Here is a 22,125-nt window from a genome sequence, read left to right as displayed (position 1 = left end):
GGCTGAGGGCTCCGCTGTAGCTATGTGGTTCATCTCTCTCTCTTTGTGATCAAGTTGAATATCATCTATGTGCTACTCTAGTGATGTTATTAAAGTAGTCTATTCCTCCTGCACGGTGTAATGTGGACAGTGTGTGCATCGTGTAGTACTTGGCGTATGCTATGATTGTGATCTCTTGTAGATTATGAAGTTAACTATTACTATGATGGTATTGATGTGATCTATTCCTCCTTTCATAGTGTGATGGTAGTAGTGTGCATGCTATGTTAGTACTTGGTTTGGTCGTGTTGATTTATCTTGCACTCTAAGGTTATTTAAATATGAACATTGAATATTGTGGAGCTTGTTAACTCCGGCATTGAGGGTTCGTGTAATCCTACACAATTAGTGGTGTTCATCATCCAACAAAAAAGTGTAGAGTAGTCCTATTATGTGATCATTGTTGAGAGTGTCCACTAGTGAAAGCAGGATCCCTGGGCCTTGCTTCCAAGCATCGAATCTCCGTTTGTTTACTGTTTTGTTGCATGTTTACTCGCTGCCATATTTTATTCAGATTGCTATTACCACTCATATTCATCCATATTACTTGCATCTCACTATCTCTTCGCCGAACTAGTGCACCTATACATCTGACAAGTGTATTAGGTGTGTTGGGGACACAAGAGACTTCTTGCATTGTGATTGCAGGGTTGCTTGAGAGGGATATCTTTGACCTCTTCCTCCCTGAGATCGATAAACCTTGGGTGATCCACTTAAGGGAAACCTGCTGCTGTTCTATAACCCTCTGCTCTTGGAGGCCCAACACTGTCTACAAGAATAGAAGCTCCCGTAGACATCACCCCTCCATGCTGTGCATCTCGATGTCGTACTTCGCCTTGAAGTACGTCGTCCACCAGGCGTCGTTGTTGTCGACCGCCCACGCTGGATCCAACCGCTCCTGGGCGGTGAGTTGAGCCCGACGGGCCTTCACGGCATCCCACCATTGGTCCGTGCGCGGCGGCGGCGGCGGCGGAACGCCAATGCCGTTCACGGCCATCTTCCAGCCGCCGCTGCTTGGCAGCCGCATGTCCGGCGGGACTGGATACCGGGCGTGGTACAGCGCCCACGCCTCCGCCACGGTGAGGCTTCCGCGGCCGAAGCCGTTCGCCCTGGCGATCTTGCGGGAGGACGAGCTCGACATTTTTTGGAGAGACGAGGAGAAGATCTGGGAGGGGGGAGGCGGCGGCGACGAGAAGGTTTGTGAGCGGTGAGAAACTGCAGGGCGTCTTTAAACAGCGGCGACAGCGGGTGGTTGCACGCAATAACGCCGGCGCGGACGGCCACGCGGCCATGCACGACGAGACGCGTCCCTACGTCGCCTGGGAAAACAGGGACGCCATTAACTTCGCTTGACCAAAGGTAGGCGATGGGGTTTTAGGCTTCCGAGCCGCTGACGCGTCGAGCCCGCGTCGGTTCGCCTCGCTTTTCGTTGTGTCCGGCGTCCCCGGTGCGTCCCCTGTGGGACGGGGACGGGCTCGGGGCGCCGGACACCGTATGGGGGCGCGCCGGACAAAATGGGCTTTGGGGGACGCGGCTGGAACGGTTTTTTTGTTCGGCGCGCCCCAAATCCCTTTGGGGGACGCTTTGGGGGACGCGGCTGGAGATGCTCTTATGCTTACAAACACATTTCCAACAATCTGGTTCAATTAGGCCAAAGATTGGATCATGTGTGCGTACACCTCTTAATTTCTCCGATAAAGTATACATCATAATTGAGTTCATCTGGGCGTTCATCGTTCCACATGGTGCTTCCACATGCCTACCCCACTTCTTTCTTCATGTTGATGAACTCGATTATGAGGTATACTGCAAACGTACCAAAAAATAAATAGTGTTAGTCTACAAGGCATGTGGACAAGATGTCGTCCTCCACTCAGAGATCATTCTCGAACCAAACTCCTTCTATTTAAGAAACGCTAGGCAACTTGCTGCCATATATTGTCCAGTGCTCATTGCGCCACACACGCTTCACTAGCTAGTACCTCATAGTTGAGTTCATCTGGGCGTTCACCGACCACCATGTGGAAGCTGACGACCGGTGAGGGCCGGGGACCGTGGCTGCAGTCGAAGAACGGCTTCCTTGGCCGGCAGGTGTGGGAGTTCGACCCCGACGCTGGCACGCCCGAGGAGCGCGCCGAGGTCGAGAGGCTGCGCGAGGACTTCACCAAGCACCGCTTCCAGAGAAAGGCGTCCCAGGACCTCCTCCTCCGGCTGCAGGTATATATATATACGTCAAATGTACCACAGTACCAGCTAGATCACATTGTTTCTCGCTTTGGCATAACCGACTGCAATTTGCTGCATCATCTAACATTTGCTTTGGAATCTGTATAATTCGATAAAAAAAATTACGTTTTCCACCAAGGAACACAAGTTTCGTTTTATTTCTAGAGACAGAAGGAGTGTCGCCTAGTCCCTCTCGACCTCATGGTCGTTCTCCTCTTCAAAGAAAATAGAAAATAGAATGGTGGAAAACGTAATTTTTTTATCGAATTATAAATAGAAAATAGAATGGTGGATAATCTGATATAGAAGAAGGAAAATTCTATCAGACTAGTCCCGTGCCATTAGATTGATTCTTACATTTTCCCTATAAAGGACGCTTTAATATTTAAGATTTAAACATTACACCCGCCATTAGATCGATTCTTACATGGAGGGTGATGTCCAAAGTTTATCATAATTTGTTTACTCTCATCAAAGAAAAATACGAAACACACATGATCTGCAAAGTTTATCTTAACTGATGAAAATATATACATGTTCTCTAATACATGGGTTAATTGAATTTCATATCGCTGGATGATTTACGTTTTTGCATCTAATTATATGTATAGGTTTTTCAATCGCTAGTCAAATTGAAATCTTGAAAAACATGTATGTCTAACAATTTTGGAACATCATCTTATATCTACTACTTGATCCTCATGGTGCTTATTATTTACTGCAGTACGCAAAACTAAACCCTCTGCCGAATATTCCAACACCGAAGCCTGAAAACATTACAGAAATCACCGAAGAATTTATCACTACTTCTTTGAAAAGAGCTCTATATCAATATTCCACTTTACAAGCAGATGATGGACATTGGCCCGGTGATTACAGCGGAATTATGTTCATCATGCCTATTATTGTAAGTATTTTGTTAAGAAAATTATTGTGCATTGAAATATGGATAGATGCTTGATATTTCTAACAATGGCACCGTACTTTTTGGTTGTGAAATCCCATATTTTTTTGTGTTACTATATACACCTGATACATTAATATATATTATAACATTAAACCATGAAGATGTACTTGTATTAGTTGTTTATTTCATACATACACACGGTATTGTTGGTTGTAAAATCAAAGATTTGGTGGTGTAAGCATATAGAATTCACATAGGTAGCCATCCATAAATTTTATAGCAATACTTCCCAATAGGAATTTGTTTACCTGGAAAAAAAAGGTGGTCTACGATCTTAGGGTTTGAAAAAAATCTACGATTAGTAATATAGGAATGTCAGTCAAAATCAATAATATTTTTGTGGAGCATAATTACGACTCTGAAATATATTCTTGAGACCCGCATTATTCATGGTGAACAGAGCCTAAATTAATAAAATAAAATTTCCCTAAATGTAACCTTGCGATGGTGTTGGGGCCATTGTTGTGCAGAGCCAAACATCGTAGTCCAGTGTCTACATGTAACTATAGCGCTATTAAAAAAGGAATTTCGAGGTTGCAGATCCACGGGATGAAGATCACATCTACATCGTTATAACAACATTTGTACATCTGATACAGAGTAATTGTTACAAAAATTTCAAAAAGAAAGAACTAGCTGTCAAAAATAATTACAATTGGTTGCTCTGTGATGTAAGTTCTGCATACTTTAAAAATAATTGTTCCACTGTATTCTTCGCATTTTTGCGAATCTGCAGATATCTTGTTTACGGAACTAATATTACCAATTTTTCAAGTTATACATATTATTTGTATATTCAATCGATTGTCCAAATCAACAGAAAGTAGGACAGCACACGGCGAGTGCCAATGCCAATTCGGTGAGTGAGTGAACCATGGCCGTTGGATTTTTAGCAGATCTGACGACCGAGGTCTATTGTGCGGGGCTCACCGGCGATTACGCGGTGATTGTTTGAGGAGTTCAAAAAAATCGCATGATTGTATGCTCACCGGGGATTTTAAGAAGCACGGGATGGTGATTGTGCGGTATACAAAATATTAGTGGTGCAAAAAAATCAAAAACAGGTGTAGGTAATCGTTTTGATAAACTCCAAACAAATTATAGGTACACACGCAACACACCTTCCACTGATGAAGGGTATGTGCTCTTTAGAAACAAGCATGAGATTTTGCAGCGCATTTGGATTGCCTTTTCTTTTGAAAATATTTAGTCTGTTCACATTAACTTTAGATTTTATTTGTGTACAAAGTTTTGGAAGTACAAATTGAAGTGTAACCCACAATAGGAAATAAAAACTTTCACAACCGTGTGAGGAGTTCCAATACAGAAATCTCAACCCAATAGATGGTATGAGAGAAAGTACAATGACGGTTGAACGAAAAAACGATTCGCTCGGGTGGCGACGACCGGGCGAACCCTAGCCCCTCTCGTCTCCACACCCCCTGCTCCCTCCTCCTCCGCCGCCGCCGGCGAGGGCCACCGGGCAAAGCCCGCGCGGTGCCGGCGGCGGCGGGACCTCCCTTACCCGCGCGCGTGGCGTCTCTGCGCGAGGCAGTAGCGGACGGCGGCGGTGCTCCTAGGGGCTCTTCGAGCTCTGTCCAGCGGCGGCGGTACGGCGGGTCGACGGCGACTCGTGGCGGAGGGGCGGGCGTACGCGGCGTGTGGTGGAGGGCAGCGGCGGTAGGCAGCGGCGGAGGGGAGATGCTGGTGGCGGCGCAGCTCAGGTTGGGCCCAGGCGGGCCCCGATCTGGGCCGGAAGGGCCTCGTCCTGGACCAGGAGGGTCTGGATGTGGCCAACGCATCGCCGGCGGAGCCCCTCCCATGCTGCACCACTGCTGGTTCCGGATCTGGGCCAGGTGGGCTCGGTTCCGGCGGCCCTTGGCAGCGCGACCCGCGAGGTTCCTCCTACGTCCGAGAAGGTGGAGGCGTTGCTCTGGCTGCTGTTCGGTGGCGAGTTTGGAGATGCCGACAAATGGACCGGCTTGACCGGCGGCGTGGTGGCGTCAGTAACGGCGCGGCTATGTCCTCGGGCGTCGTGGCGGGGGTGCTTCTTTGCGGTGGTGCGCGGTCTCGGCCGGGCCGTCTTGCGAGGAGTGAGGTTGCGGCGGCGCCGTTCATGGCTTATGGCTAGCACATGGCGGCTCGGTGGTGGCTTGGGTAGGTCCGGCATGAAGCTGCAGCTGGATGGCGGCGGCAGCCTAGGCGCAGCAGCGCGGTGGCTTGGCTAAGGGGCTTGATCGTGGCCTGGCAGGCGGCCGGGCCTGATCTAGGCCTCCTCGGCCATGCTACTGCGTCCGGACAACGTGCTCCTCTTGTGGCGGTGGGTGGATCCCCTCCCCTAGGTTGCCACTTGCTTTGACGGTTGCATGCTATGGTGCTGTCATACCCTGCCCGTTTCGTGTTGCGCTGTGATGATCAAGCCATGGGCTCGAGTTCGTGGGGATGCCGGGGCGGCGGCCTCGGAAGGTGGACTGCGCGGGTGGCTCTACGGCGGGCAACGTGGAGGTGGTGGTGGTCTTTCTCTTCGGTCATGGGGATGGCGAGGAGCAGACGATGGGGGATCCTGGTGTTGGCGGCGCTTCGGCTTTGGCAACTCCCAGATCATGTTTCGGGAGCCTGCCTTGGGGACAGGGGCGGCTTAGTTTCGGGTGCGGTGTGCGGATGCTTCTGGGTGAAAACTCAGCGCCTCGGCGCCAACAGCGGCGATGTCCTACGGGTGTCGTTACCCTCTTGGGGGCGTTGTTGTGGGTATCCGGCCCGTGGTAGGGCTCCGGGTGAAAGCCTTAGACCTCACGGTCTCGACGGCGGCGGCGCGCTGCGTCGTTACCCTCTTGGGGGCGTCGTTGTGGAGTTCCGACTCGACTTGGTTTCGTGCATCTATCTCCGGTGGCAAGTTTAGGTTTTCTGTGTTTTTTTTTTTTGTTTTATCTGTGATCTGCTTTGTAAGAGGTTCTCCTCTCCACCTTGTATCGGTTTGGCCGTTGCGGCTTTATTTATAAAGCGGGGCAAAAGCCTATTTCGAGGAGGATGAGAGAAAGTATAATAGAGTGATGTAAGCATGCTATAAGAATTGAAATAGTATATATTTTTATTTAGTTGAAGATGGGAGAAAAAGAGTCGGGTCTCATGCAAGATCTAGTTCTAGCACGTGCTCTCCTAGCTGTTGTGTGAGTGAAATGTGGATCACATATTAGTAGAGTAGTACATGTTCGTAGCTAACTATTATAGATATTGGTTATAGGGCTAGCTATAGCTGACATGTCAAATCTTTATAGCTAACAGCTAGCTCCACTATTAAACTTGGTGTGAGAAGTTTAAATAGACAAATCCCAACCCAACGATCACGCCAAACCCATAAAACAAGCAGTAGTAGGATATCTTGTTGAACAACGGGGAATGAAGGATGGCCCCGCGGGACGACATCGCAGAGAAGATCACACCAGCGATCAGCAGCATACATGAGAAATGGGGAGCGGAGATCAACAGGCAAGCAGGAGAGGAATTAATGGGCCATGCATTGGTGCGCCGTCTAATGACACGAATAATCCGCTGGTACGCCTGGTCAGCGCTTCAACTCTTTGTACGGACGCAATTACCCTGGACCATGCCAAACTGGTCTGACAGAGGCCTATTTGACTAGTTCCATTGAAGATTCGATCGGATCACTGGAAATGCTCAACTGCCAATCTCCCAGAAAAATGATCCTAGCGCCTAGGTCTTAACGCCAGCGTTGTAACGGAGGTTAGAGCATCCCCACTCATTGGCGCTCCCCACGTCCAAATCCGAACGAAACAACTGCCGGATTGGACGAAAATAAGTCGTGGGGAGTACCGTATTTCCAGTCGTCCACCCGGAGTTCGGCGGATAGAGTTTAAATTCAAACAAATCGCCGTCCCGCACTACAAGTACGGCCAGTTGATCGGCAAAAGGAGCAAAAGGATCAGCCACAGATCGGCGATCGGAGGGAAATTACACGGAGACGAGGCTCGTCGGCGGTCCCGGCCGGCACGGCGGTGTCCGACGGACCGGTTTCCTCACACGTCGTGGCCGAAGCGGCTGCGGCGGCCGACGATGAAGCAGCGGCGGTGGACGTCGAAGCGGCCGCGGTCGACGAGGTAGATGGTGAGGCCGACGAGGTAGGAGCCGGCGGAGACGACGAAGGACCGGCCGGAGTGGCTCGGAGGATGTCGCTGCGGTGGCCACTGGTACCAATTCCTCGTCTCCTCGTCCATCGGTTCCATGTCGCCGCCACCCATGAGGAACGCCAAGTACGTGTTCCTCTTCTTCGCCGCCGCCGTCGTCTTCAGCAGGGCGATCCGGACGCCTTGGTTGGCGAGCATCTCCCGCCACCTGCCGTCGAACTTGTCGTTCCTCCCGTCGGCGTGCGACCTCAAATCGGCCCAGCACTTGTCGATCGACGCCTGCATCCTGTCGGCGGGATTGCCCATCTTTTTGAGCTCTTTGAGCTTCTTCTGGCCGAGTTCAGGGCGCCCTTCCGTCGCGCTTGCCGCCGGAGCGTCGGGGTTGTACCGCTCGGTCTTGCTCTTCGAGAGGGTCGTGCGGACTTCCTTCCACTTCTCGCAGTTCTCGAGGCGGGCGTAGACGTTGAGGAACTTGAACTGCAGGCCGGTGTCGTCCGTGTACATGTCCAAAGCTCGGCGCAGGCTGGGGAAAAAGAGCACGGCGATACGGGTCAGCTAACGACGATGTACCTCGGTGATGCAGGGTCGACGGAGCATACCTTTTGCTCCAAGTCGTGGCCGCTGATCGGCCGTTTGTCGCACTCCTCCTGTATGCCGTGCCATTTGCTGCACGCCGTCTGCATGATCCCCCAATGGGTGGCCGTTGCCTTGTCTCCCCGGTACACGTTCATGTTCGTCTTGTTGAAGTAGGGATCGACGAGTTTGCGCTCCTCGTACGCCTGCTTCACTCGAAGCCAATATGTGTCGAACGACTGATTGGCCCCGATTATGCCGTTCGTGGACACGGTCTTCCAAGCTTCGGCGAGGCACTCCTCTTCCTTCGGCGTCCATTTGATACGCGGTTCGGCGGGCGGCGAGTCCTTCTTCCTCTTCTTCTTCCCCTTCGACAGGTTGGCGGCGGCTTGTGTTGGCTCTTCTTCTTCCTCGTCTTCTTCTTCGACGGCTTGGCTTCCGTCGGCAACATCCTCCCGATGCTCGTTGCGCGCCGCCACAGCGGCCGTCGCCCTCTGCTCCTCTTGCGTGAAGAACCCCGGGCACGCAGCGGCGGCGGCCATGAAAAACCCCGGGCTCGCAGCGGCGGCGGCGGAGCCGGAGGTGATCATCTCGTGGATCTCCTCTTCGTTCGGCGCCGCCATCGCACCGAACGCGAGCGACCCTCGTCGCATGGCCGGCGAGGTGTCCTCGAACTGGCCGCCGCCGCCGACGTCAAGCTCGGGCGGCGATGGCGTGGACCTGGACGGTTGGACGTAGGCGCCCACTTGGAACACGGCAGTCGGCGACGGCGAGTACAGCGAAGGGGAGAAGGACGACGGGGAACTGGTTGTACCTTGCGTCGGCCATTGGCCGGGGAACATGCTGCCGCCGCCCATGGCCATGCTGATCATCCTCGCTTGTTCGTCCTGGGCCGCCACCGCCGCCCTCTTGGCGGCGGCTTTTTTCACCCTCTCCGCCCTGCCGCTTGTTTCCACCTCGCGCCGTTTCTCGTCCGCCGCCCACTCGGCGTTCGACATGCCCGGCGGCTTCGTCTTCTTCGCCCGCATCTTCCTCGCCGGCGCCTTCGGCGGCATTTTGGTGGACGAGAGGACGAGGAGGAGAGTGGTGGTGGACGAGAAGACGCCGCCGGGAAGCCGGAGGCTGGAAGACGAGGAGATTGGGGAATTTCGGCGGGAGAGAATGGGGATATGCAAGCAAATTGGAGGGAATGGGGATATGCAAGCAAATTGGAGGGAAAATCGACGGGATTTGGTTTTCCGGTCGCCGACTACGTGGGTCCACACGACGTTTCGCGCCAAAATCTTTCGTCCGGAGTCCCCGAGCGCGCCCGGGGGCCGGGGATGGCGTGGGCTCGCCGGATGGATGAAGGGCCAAATCCGGACGAAAACGAGGAACCGGGGGCGCGACTGGGCCGAATTTCGCCGTCCGGATGGAAAAAACGTCGCTCGGGGGCCTCGTCGGGGGCACGAGTGGAGATGCTCTTACAGTCAAATAAGGAGTATTCCCTCCGTCTCGATTTAACAGACAAGCACACAGTGTAAGATAAATTTTAACTATTGATTTGGTTAATGGAATTTAAAATTTATATCTACAAAATCTATATCATTAGATTCGTATGTAAAAAAGGTTTTCTAATGATATAATTTTTGTGACATATATCTTATATTTTATTGACCAAAATAATGATCAAAGCAATCCTTAAACTATGTGCGCGTCTGTTAAACTGAGATGGATAAAGTAGTATGTTTAATACATGCCGTGGATGCACGCCACGGCGTGGCTGCCATGGGATACTAACCTCGAGGCTCTCTTGTCTCTACCCATATCCTAGCCAGTTGATGATGTGTTTCATATGCTCACCCCAAAATTTTGTCGAGTGTTCTATCTGAAATCTAAAACAAAATATGTTCTACAGAACTTCAAACAAAAACTTTTACGCTTATATTGACTGTTTGCGCCCTCGCATGACTACATCGACTAGTGACCAGTAGCGTCAGGAGAATTGGCGACAATTTCTCAGTATCCGGGATCAGGCGCCATGGATTTGTCGACAAAGCCTAACTTCATATCAAAATAGTGGCGCCTCCTGCGCTTTCATGGGGCTAGATGTCGGAAGACTTAAGTCACTCACCTTTCTCACGCTGCTCATGTCGTTCCTGGCCCAACACGCAGGTCCATGCACGAAGCAGAATCCTTCCACGACAAGAACAGCCCACGAGCACATGCATTTATTTATTTTCTTTATGTATACTTTCTTTTTTGCTTTTCTCTTTATTTTTAAATCCTTTATTTTATCGCAAGTTGCCTTCTTTAAAATGACAACGTGTAAAAACTTCATGATTTTTACAAAACATTCAGACTTTCAAAATATTCATGATATAGAAAAATATTCATCTTTTGAAAACTATTCATTATTTGAAAAATGTTCAGATTTAAAAAGTTGTTCACCTGGCAAAAAGTTTCAGATTCTAAAATTTCATGACTTAAATAATGCGTAGTTAGGAATTTTTCAAGGAATTTTTAATGTTTTTATAGAAAAAAGTTCAGTTTTAAAAATATGCATGCATTTAAAAAAGTTCAAATTTTAAAAATTGTTTCACCAAGTACAAATGAAAAATAAAAGTAGCAAAAAAATCATGAAATAAAAAATGATAAAGAAACAAAAATAGCGAAAAAATGAAGAAAGAAAGGAAGATTAAAGGAGAACAAGAAAGACAGAAAATTAAAAACTGAAAAAAAAATTAAAAAATGAAGCAAAAAAATGGGAGAGGCGTACTTAGTTACTACTACCTCCGTTTCAAGAAATAAGACGCACGCGTATTCCAAGACGAACTTTGACCATAAAAATTAAACAACAAAATCTTGATTATATTATATGTAATTAGTATCGCTGGATACATATTGAAAAAAAGCACTTTTTAATGATATTAATTTCATACAAATAATCCTTATCTATTTAAAGTAATTCTTGGTCAAATAAAAAGCTCGTAAAACGAGGACGCCTTATTCCTTAAAACGGAGGTATTACTTACCAGGCAGCAGCCCCTGTTCCATGCGGATGAGTCGGTGCTTTTACTCACGACAACCGAGAAATTGTGTTTGCACTTCCATTGTGCCCCATTGGTGCCGCACACCCATGTTGCCAAATCCACCATAAACCATCTTCCAAGTTGTACTACCGTTTGTAGAAGCATCAGCTGATTCCGCTCGGACGCTCAATACCCCCTATGAGTCATCCAAGGGAGCAGTAGACCTAGCTGATATGTGGGACCATTAGCATTCATAAATTTGAAGAGACTCGAACAATTACATGCATAGAGAATTGTCTTGCACGTTACTTATGACTCATATTTATATGGTTTTGGTATTTTGATTATCGTGGGGATTTATTTTCGCTTTATATTTATGTTTGTAAATAATCATATATTTTATTTATCTTGCAGATATTTTCATTATATGTTACAGGATCACTTAACACTGTACTATCGTTGGAACATCGTCGAGAGATATGCCGCTACATTTACAATCAACAGGCATGCATGGAATAGACTATACCATATAGTTGCGCGTTGCTGGTGTAAACGTTTTACCTTTTCCTTATGTCATCTCTATTATGGGCAGAACGAGGATGGAGGATGGGGGAAACAAGTTCTAGGCCCAAGTACCATGTTTGGATCATGTACAAATTATGCATCATTAGTGCTTCTTGGTGAAAAGCTAGACGGCGATCGGGATGCTTTGAATAAAGCGAAACATTGGATTTTATCTCATGGAAGTGCAACAGCAATGCCGCAGTGGGGAAAAGTATGGCTCTCGGTACGTGAAAAAGAAACACATCATATGATACTCGATCCTTGTTACTTAGCAATAATGTGATAACAATATGCTAATTTTCTTTACTATCATTCCATTTCTAAGCTAAGATTAATGTAAGAAACACTTGTGTGCCATCCCAGATAATTGGAGTATATGATTGGTCTGGAAATCATCCAATAATACCTGAATTGTGGTTGGTACCAGATTTTCTTCCAATTCACCCAGGTACTTGTTTAAAACGATCAACATAGGACCGTCACCAATTAATTTATTACATAATATGTACTCTTTGATCATTTTTTTAGTATGAACTCTTTATTTTGTATATCATTGTGAAATATTCCTTGATATGCAGGTCGATTTTGGTGTTTTACCCGGTTGGTGTACATATCAATGGCTTACCTTTATGGGAAGAAATTTGTTGGGCCCCTAACTCCAACGATACTAGCACTCCGTGAGGACCTCTATAGTATACCGTATGAGCAGATTAATTGGGAAGAGGCTCGTGATTCTTGTGCCAAGGTTTGTCAGTGGGTTTCTATATTTCCATATTTTGATGCATTTGTTAATTCATAATGTAGTCTTAGTGAAAATTTATGGAGTTTTTTCTCATAACGGGGATATACCATGGCCATTGTTATACACACAACCATTTTTACTTCAGTTTTTGTTTAACATTCGTGGTTTTACACTTCATGGATCAGTAAAATTGGATACAAGAAAAAACTAGCAGAAGAGAAAAGAAAATCAAGCTTCCACACATCATGAATTCTATTAGTAGTCAATCAGCTTCTCTTCTATTGCGGTTTTTGTTAGCTCGGCCGCAATGTTGAACAACTTTTCTTTGGTAATGGAACTCCCATCCCAAAGTGTTTGCCTAAAACCGTTTACTGATTTCGTTGGTGTGGACTTTCTTCTGGTGAAATGAACAATAATTGGATCTTGTGACGGTAATTCAAACCATGAATTCACTTTCTGTTGATTAAACAAAGCTTGCATAGTTGTTACAAATTGTCTACAAAGTATAAAAGGTGATATGGAATATTTTTTCATATCTACAATAACAAGATCAATGATTCTCGGTTATTTTAGTAAGAGTATTCTTTTGCTCAGTTTGAGCTTACATTGAATTTTAAGTAAATCATATAGTGACTCGCGGTTCCTATTTTCTCCAATATTATTGTTGTAGTTCTTTGAAGCACCTGTAGGGTTACGATCCGGTATGTCGGTTTCTGAAAACACGAGCCATAGTTTTGGATCCTCCATGCCGGGTTAAAAGTATTACAAGCAATAAAATTTAATCCTTCAAGGTTGGCATCGGTGATGTCATTAATTTTAGTTTCCTCTTTACCTTTTATCATACCACAATCTCATATTCCGTTGCATTAAGTTCTCCATTCTTCCTCGGAGATAGATTCGAACTTTTTAGGAGGATTTTTTCACATGTCGTTGGATATCGTTATCGTGCATATCATTCGTGATCTTCTTATCTTTATAAATTTATTTTTCCATGAATGTTCCTCCTAGTGCAATGTCGAGCATAGATTTCGATATTGGATTCATAGCATCATAAAACAAGTGAATAATTAATGATTCTCCCATTCCATGGTGGGGGTAGTTCCTTAGAGCATTCTTTATATTTTCCCATTTAAGCGCTAGTGGCCAACGATATTCATGTCTAAAATGTTTGAAATTTTACCGTAGTGACATAGTGTTCACAGGTGAGAAAAACTTAGTAATGAATATGTTGCAATAATTTTTCCCAAGAAGTTATAGTGCCTCTTGGAAATGCTAGCAACCATTTTTTTCTATTTCCCTCTAAGTGAGAAAGGAAATCAGCATAGCTTCACCGCATCAGGGTCAAAATTCTTTATGCGCATCGGATCTCATACAACAATGAAAATATTTAAGCGCATACCTTGCAGCCTTATAAGATGAGCCGCCAAACTGATGTTGTTGACCTATCAAGATTTTATGTTTAATTTTATAGTTCTCCACTGTGACATGGTGTTGAGTGATGGGTGTACAAAGATAATTATCATTGGGAGTAGCAAACTTTCAAAGTTTCTTTGCAGCCATACTACTTAATTGTTTTATGATTTTTAGTTAAGATTAGATAAGTAAAATAAGAACAAAATAGAAACTAATATTTTTAGATTTTCAAAATAAAAAAAATGAATGAATAAGAATATATAAACTAAAATAGTAAGTAAACTAAATAACATAATCTCTAATAATCTCACTAGGGTATCAAAATTTTCTTCCCCAACAACAGCACCAAAAAAAGGTTGATACCTTCATTCCAGCTTACATACGTAGTACAATTTATTTATTTTCCTATTGACCTAGGCTTATAGAATACTTTGGAAGTAACTGCTTGATGTAAGATCAGTACAAATGAGCCTTTGAGAACTTTGTATAATTACTTGTTTTATCGGACCAATTTTTTATTTCGTGGGTTTTATCAATAGATGGAAATAGGCCAGGGCCAAGATTTCACCTTTAGTTGTGCACACGCAAATGCGATAACAAAGATAAAATGAAACGTAAATATGTGTTACAAAATATAAATAGAGATTCATGACACATATAGGCAATGCTTCCTAGTAACAACATTGATTACTGCCGTATGCAATACGTATTATGTTGTCAGACTGTGACTCCACCAACTTGTGTGGGGCTTCCACAAGTATTTTTTTCGAAATGGGGAAGCCCCAGCCTTTGCATCAATCGATGCATACGGCTCTTTATTGCACAGTATTACATATCAAAATATTAACATCTATGACATCATTGTTGATCCTTGAAGAGCCACTTTCCAACTAGCCTAATAACCAACTATCACTGAGGTTTGCGCATAGCTCTCCAGTTCGTCTCCACTCTCACTTTTTACCATTAACATGTCCTAGGGTTGAGACAAACACTAGACACAAATAGATCGATATAGATTACTCAGTTACACAAACAATACCATAACAGTTAAATGCACATACTGCTATGAGGCTAGGCCGTAGGCTCGGCCCGCGAGGACAACCCACACACAATTAGATCAATAATCATAAACATTATACTAAAAACCTTTTATAGATAAATAGAAAATCATCTTAATATGTCATCAACTGGGAAGGAATCAATATTACTAATAGATGGGTATGGAGATGGAGCGGCGATAGTGTTGATGACGGTGTCATATATTTGGCGATGGAGAATAGAGATGGTGGCTTCTTGTGTTTTTGCCGTGGTCTATAGCTCCAATGACTAAGTTGCCTTCTCAAAATGTACTCCATATAGTACGGAGCCACCAAAAATTGGTATGGCGGAGGGTACAACGAGGCATGTGTCGTACTGTAGGTCATTAAGTCTATTTTTGATTGCTTTTGAGGGCTGGTTGACTTGGGAAAACTTACAACTCTTAGTTCTTCCTTGATTTTCTTATATCTCATCAATAGTGTGCCTATATCTACAAAAAAAATAACCAAAGATATTTGCACATCTATAAAATTAGCAGTGATTCATGGAAGGTCTAGAGAAATAATCTCATTATAATGGTGCATAATATCTGATTTAAATGATGATAAAACTAAGTCAATTTTACACTAATCAGGCAGATGCAACTTTTTTGTAGATAGAATTAGACCTTAAAAGAATCATTTTTTTTGTGCCACTGTACAATGTTGTCACCCACCTACCAGCATCGAGAGGGGTTCTGATTTACGTTCTCATTTATGTTTCTTTAAACTCGGGTTTTTGTCAAGATTGACCTGATTTCAATTTGTCACCAAGAACTTACTTTAGAATAATGCTACATTGACTTGGTAAATCCGTAGAAAGATATATCAAAATTTCAGAATGCTTATTTGGTTCACATTTCTTTACAGGAGGACCTTCTCTATCCACGTTCACAGATGCAAAACCATGTATTTAGTTTCTTGAACAAGTTTGTGGAGCCGATTTTGAATTGTTGGCCAGTCAACAAGCTAAGAGAGAGGGCTTTGATTAACATCATGAAGCATGTACATTATGATGATGAAGAAACTAAATATGTTAACATTTGTCCTATTAATAAGGTTAATAATTTGTACTTTAAGTTACATTTTTATTTTACTAAAAATTACATTTAGTTATAAATTAAGTTTTTGTTTTCAGGCATTGAATATGATTTGTTGTTGGATAGAAGACCCAAACTCTGATGCATTCAAACAACATCTTCCAAGGTTTTTCGATTATTTGTGGTTGTCAGAAGATGGAATGAAGGCACAAGTATGTACTAAGTTAAATTTTATGTAGCTAAAATGGTCTAAATGTGTGTCAAAGTTTCCTAGCTTCTAACTTGTTCAATGAATACAACTTTTTCGTCAAATAAAGCATGAAGACCAGTAGGTTTAGAGGAATTTATTTTGGTCTCTAATTATGGACTCGTCCAATATGCACGACTTAATGATGCCAATGTCCAACAACTATCAATTTGTGCTCAAAAAATGTATTCCTAGTTTGATTAGCTAGAAAGTTGATATCCCAAACTAACTTGAACATTTTTATCATCTTGATCAGTTATTATACAAGAAATGAAAGCATCATTCTCCCGCTTTTGATTTTTTTTTATCATGAAACCGTAGGGGAAGCCCCTACGGTATATTTTCGTTTATATATATAAAATTGGAGATTACAAGGCTGGGCTTAAAACCCCGCTTTTGATTGTAGTTTTTAAAGATGGATAATATATGGATATATATGTCTATGTAATTCCCATTCTCATACTATAAAAATACTTTTGAAAACATTTAGCAAGTTTTTGTCAAATTAAAACCATGATGGATTCAAGTTGCATATGATAATCAGGTGTATGATGGATGTCATAGCTGGGAGATAGCATTCATAATTCACGCCTATTACTCCACCGATCTTATTGAATTGTTTGGCCCAACTCTACAAAAAGCTCATGAGTTCTTGAAAAAATCACAGGTTTGCTATTTTTGAGCTATATAAAAGGTTCCATATCAAGTCTACAATATATTCCGTTTTTAACATGCTAACATATCTTTCTTATACTTGTAGGTTCTAAGCAACCCTCCAAATTATGAAAGTTATTATCGCCATAGATCAAAAGGTTCTTGGACTCTTTCAAGTGTAGACAATGGTTGGTCCGTGTCTGATTGTACCGCCGAAGCTGTTAAGGTTAGTTAAGTACATTATTTATTGGGTCCTAAAATTTGATAACGTTATCCAACACACAAGATGTAGGAACATTATTTTGCATCCAACATGTTTGTTACATACATAAATTTATGTTTTGTATAGTAATTTTTACATTCATATTGACCCACAACAATAACAGCAAAAAGTAGACCTAAGAAACATATTGTATGAGCTATTACGGTGTAAAAACACAACAAATACGTATTTTATGTTCTATTTTTTGTATGTTACATAAATAATACAAAAAAATCGTTGTGTATTTTTTTTCTTATGTTCTTCTCAACCTCCAAAATAAGAAATAAACTACGTGATGTAAAATCACGTACGATTGCAAAGAAACAATGTATATGTATACTTATAAATTATACTATATATGCAAATATGTGTGTGTATATATATAAAATATATTTACCTAGATATATAGGCACCGTACCAAAAAATTCTATACATACCCTAGGTATACATGCAAAGCAAAGTTCATACCCAAGGTATATTACATGGTTTATGGCTATTAGGTTTATAAAAGGTCTACATACCTTGATTATGTACAATTATAAATGTATCGTAAGAGTATTGGGTATGGTGCCCGGCTCCATGGTGCGCAAGTTAATTTACCTAGCTATATATATTATTTGTACCATACATTGAACTGATTACCCACTGCAAATTATATTTTAATGGTTTAATGACATTTCATCTAGGCATTGCTACTGTTATCGAAGATTTCACCTAATCTTGTCGGAGACCATATTGACGAACACCGGTTATATGATGCCATCGACTGCATCTTGTCTTTCATGGTATGAATCTTTAAGTTAACTCAATAATAATAAATTAGTACAGACATTATAAAGTATTATGAGAAAAATATGTAGATATATATGAGCTCAAAATGTCAACATGTCTAGCTAATTAATCTATCTAAAGCCAGCCGCAATAGTTCATATTGTTCGTAACTAACTATAAGAAATCACTGTAATCAATACTATAGAAATTAACAAGTTAGAGTTGAATCATTTATTTTGTCACTATGTGTAGAATAGCTTGCTATTTCCAACTAATAACATGTTCTCTTTTCGTATTTTTGTTTTTTTAAGAATAAGGATGGCAGCTTTTCGACGTACGAACGTCAACGGACATTCTCCTGGTTGGAGGTAAACCATTCACTTTATTAGTTTGACGTATTTAAATATGAAAATGATTTACCAGTTTATAGGCTTTTGCTTTTTAAATGACCATCGTAGGAGAGGCAAACAAAATGCTTTATTTTAAGAATAAGAACCTAAATTAGTGTTCGTGAAGATTTGAATTTGGGTGGCTCATTTGTGCATAGACATTCCCAAATAAGTGATATACGGTCAATTAGTTTATTGCTTTAGAGGATTTCATCATAATCGTAGTTCGGATTTATAATTAAATAAGCCACACCGGAAACATGACCTTGTAGAACAAAAACAGAAAACTGCAAACATATTTTTACATGCAAAATTTAGAAACAAATAGTGATTATTTGAGGTGTTGTTATTATATATGTTATTCTATTTTGATCCATGAACTTCTAACTTATTCCTTCTCTACATTGTAAAACACCCGTCTCCACCATGACAATAATTGTTTGTTTTTGCGATCTAGGTTCTCAACCCATCTGAGAGTTTTCAAAACATTGTCAATGACTACCCGTAAGAGAGCCAAATCCTTCTTACTTGACAAGTATATTTCTTATATATACACATGGACATGAAATATTTTGTAGTTCTCTTAAATGTCTTTAAGAGAGATAAATCGTTCTTACTAGAGCTAACTCATGGGACATGAACTATTTTGTAGTTCTGTTGAATGCACATCCTCGGTGCTTGATGCTCTTATACTTTTCAAAGAGACATATCCAAAATATCGAACAAGAGAGATAGAAAAGTGCATTCAAGATGCTGCTTTATTTATTGAGAAGAAACAAAACAATGATGGTTCATGGTATGTAATTTGTTCGGGACAATAATTTAAACACCTAATTTGGAATTTTCAACTATCCTTTATCTTTTTATCTTGTAGGTATGGCTCTTGGGCTATCTGTTTCACTTATGGAACCATGTTTGCGGTACGGGGATTAGTTGCCGCTGGAAGAACTTATGATAATAGTTATGCCATCAGGAAAGCATGCAACTTTTTGTTATCAAAGCAACAAAGTACAGGTGGATGGGGTGAAAGCTTTCTTTCAAGTGAAACTGGGGTAAGAAATGTCTCCTTTTTGTGAGAAGAGGAATTTTGCCCAAAATTCATCAACCAATTTTCATAAGAAGTAATTCCTAATCAGCCCTTATTTATGACTACAAGTATAGTTGGCGTTTTATATCCATTTTGTGCAAGCAAAGTCCAAACCTACAAGGATAAATAATGAATTGGTTGTAGTGTGCTTTCTAACACGGTGCGAACCAATGCTACTTAATGCATCTCTTAATCCTCGCTTGGTATACCTCAATGTACCTGAACAATGCACTGCCACTGTTAAAATTCCCAGTTGAGGCACTTCAGGTAATAAAACCTAAATGTGTCATATTCTATTGAATCCCCCACAATCTTAATTTAAAAATGGTAACCTACTTCTTATCACGTTTTCATTCCTCCATAATTCACAATAATCTTCTCTGAGCCGATAAACCTTAAGTAACATGCAATTGTCTTTCTCACATCAATACGACAGAACTACACCACTAGAACCAAACCAAACCATACTTTATTTCATCTGAAACCCAACAACTGGAGTTCTTTCATGTCGTCAAGAACTATATCTTGATAAACTCACAATCACACATATGGCCCTGACCTGAGAAGATCCATATGGATACATATTGCAATATGAAATTATATATACTATACCATAAGAGACCAGGGTCATTCAACACCACATAGACAAAAACAAATGAGTTATGGGAACCAATGTACTCCCTCCAATCTGTATTAATTCTCTCTAGTATAGATGTATCTAGACATATTTTAGTTCTAGATACATACATACTAGTGATAAGTAATATGAATCGTAGGGAGTAAAACATTATAAAGAGATGGATAAGGTTTAGTAGGTGAAGATACATTGATGAATAAAACAAAGATCAATATATGACATGGTAGAAAATACACATTTCAACTCCCTCTCAACATAAATAACTCATGTGTTCCTCATATATTTCTTGAACACAACCACCTTCAACGTAGACTGATTCCACATAGTAAGGGTTACACTATATTTAAAAATGAAGGTCCACAGATATCCCCTATGAGGCCTATGCGGCAAAGCTTGGCTATCAGACCTGCCTTTTGGCCTCATCCCAATGACTAACAAGAATTATTATACAAAAAAGATATTTATTAAATATGTTTGATGTACATTGAAAAGGAAATGAAGCATGATTACTCTAGTTTTCTTTAATTATGAAGTATATTAACATATATATATATATATCTTATTCATATAGTCTTTTTTCATACTTCATGGAATAAATAATAGAATATGATACAAAGTTAAGCAATTCAAAAATAATAATGTGCGGAATAGGAAACATTGTAATAACATGGAAGGATTCATTGGGTGGATAACAAAAAATTATGTCGGTGAAAAGAAAGATCTGATTATATTTCTGATATGTATATCAAATGTATGTATGTGCGGAAAATCCATCAAATTGTACACATATCAGTACATACAAGATTTGAATATCTATTTGTCAATATCTCTTGTATTTCGTTAAGCAAAAGACCTATAATATTCATGATATCAGTAAATATGATTATTCTTCATACTTTATGTTACTTCATCCATGAAACTGAATTTAAATCAATATTTTGCAATATTGTTGTCAAATATTGTTTGCCAACATTGTAAGTTCATTTCATATTTTCTTCTAGAGTACATATTTTATTATGTTTTTAATAACATTTTGTGCAGGAGTATGTTGATAGTGGTAATCCGAATGCTGTGAACACTTCATTTGCAATGTTGGCTTTAATTTATGCTCGGCAGGTTTGTTATTTTTGCTTGATAGTGTATTAAATTTGAATTAGATGAAGGTTTTCTCTTAAGATGTCATAATTATAAATCTGATGCACTATATAGTACTAAAATTTAATATATGGGTATTCTAAATAGGTTGAACGGGATCCTATACCTATATGTGGTGCAGCAAGACAATTGATCAACATGCAGCTTGAAACAGGAGAATTTCCTCAACAGGTAAATATTGCTTTACCATATAGTTTCTCAAATAAACACCTACATTATTCTAAAAATGATTATTTGGATGATAAGAACAACACAAAAAGACACTTGCTAAAATTTAAGCACCTAATGTGGAAGCAACAAAGCATGACTAACAAATTCTATATGGTGTTTTCATTCAATCATCCGTGAAATGTACAATTACATTGAAAACATACATAATCTTATAATTTCATACTTGTTTAATTTATATAGTTCAACCAGATTCAATGATATAACAAATAATTATAATTTAAGTTCCCTTAACTTCATTGTCTCCTTCTACTATTATATCAGGAACATATTGGATGCTTTAATTCCTCCTTGTACTTCAACTACGCCAACTACCGCAACTTATACCCCATTATGGCTCTTGGGGAGCTCCGTCGCCGACTTCTTGCAAACAAGAACTAGTATGAATACAAAAGGTTGCGGTGTACATAATACAAATGTCCAAGATGGGTTGTAAGCAAGAGTAATAGTGCTCCCAACAATATTTGTTTATGATATAGTATATATGCAAAGTGTAAAAATTAGGACAGCTGACTTAGAGATTTGTACTAAATAGAGCAATTGAACCCATCTTATTTAATTCCATTGAGAAAAAGAAATAAAATTAGACCTCTCTGCTGTCGAGCACGATGTAGTAGATGCGCACCCTTGTACACGAACGATGTGAAGCAGGCATGGTCCATGTTTTCTGCAGTCGAACCATCGGGCGAAAATTAAAAAAATATAGCGCTACTGCTAGATGCTGGCAGTAGGTTTCTCAAGAGCCGTGCTAGCACCGCATTACCAGCTGCATTACCTCACAGCAGCCCCAGTTGTGGAGGAAGCATTTTGTATACCTTAATAAGATAACTAAAATGGCGGCCGGAGGGAGGAGATCAGGCTGGCATTGCCGCCCGCTTCGCCCTGGACACCACAACTAAGAG

The 22,125-nt window shown here is 41.8% G+C and overlaps 1 protein-coding gene across 1 annotated transcript; it reads left to right on the top strand.

The window, feature by feature from the left end:
- The first annotated feature begins 2,058 nt into the window (after positions 1-2,058).
- Positions 2,059-21,604, top strand: LOC124675744 (achilleol B synthase-like). Its single transcript, XM_047211822.1, has 18 exons — positions 2,059-2,256; positions 2,990-3,172; positions 11,373-11,462; positions 11,551-11,745; positions 11,886-11,970; positions 12,101-12,267; positions 15,624-15,812; positions 15,892-16,005; positions 16,585-16,707; positions 16,801-16,920; positions 17,643-17,741; positions 18,039-18,095; positions 18,574-18,620; positions 18,769-18,912; positions 18,991-19,168; positions 20,882-20,956; positions 21,083-21,166; positions 21,488-21,604. Exons 1-18 carry the CDS (start codon positions 2,059-2,061, stop codon positions 21,602-21,604), a joined length of 2,265 nt encoding a protein of 754 aa, XP_047067778.1.
- The last annotated feature ends 521 nt before the right edge of the window (positions 21,605-22,125 follow it).

Source organism: Lolium rigidum, chromosome 1, assembly GCF_022539505.1.
Source record: "Lolium rigidum isolate FL_2022 chromosome 1, APGP_CSIRO_Lrig_0.1, whole genome shotgun sequence".
Taxonomy (NCBI): domain Eukaryota; kingdom Viridiplantae; phylum Streptophyta; class Magnoliopsida; order Poales; family Poaceae; genus Lolium; species Lolium rigidum.
The sequence above is the reverse complement of the archived record's forward strand: the minus strand, read 5'-3'. Positions and strand labels throughout refer to the sequence as shown.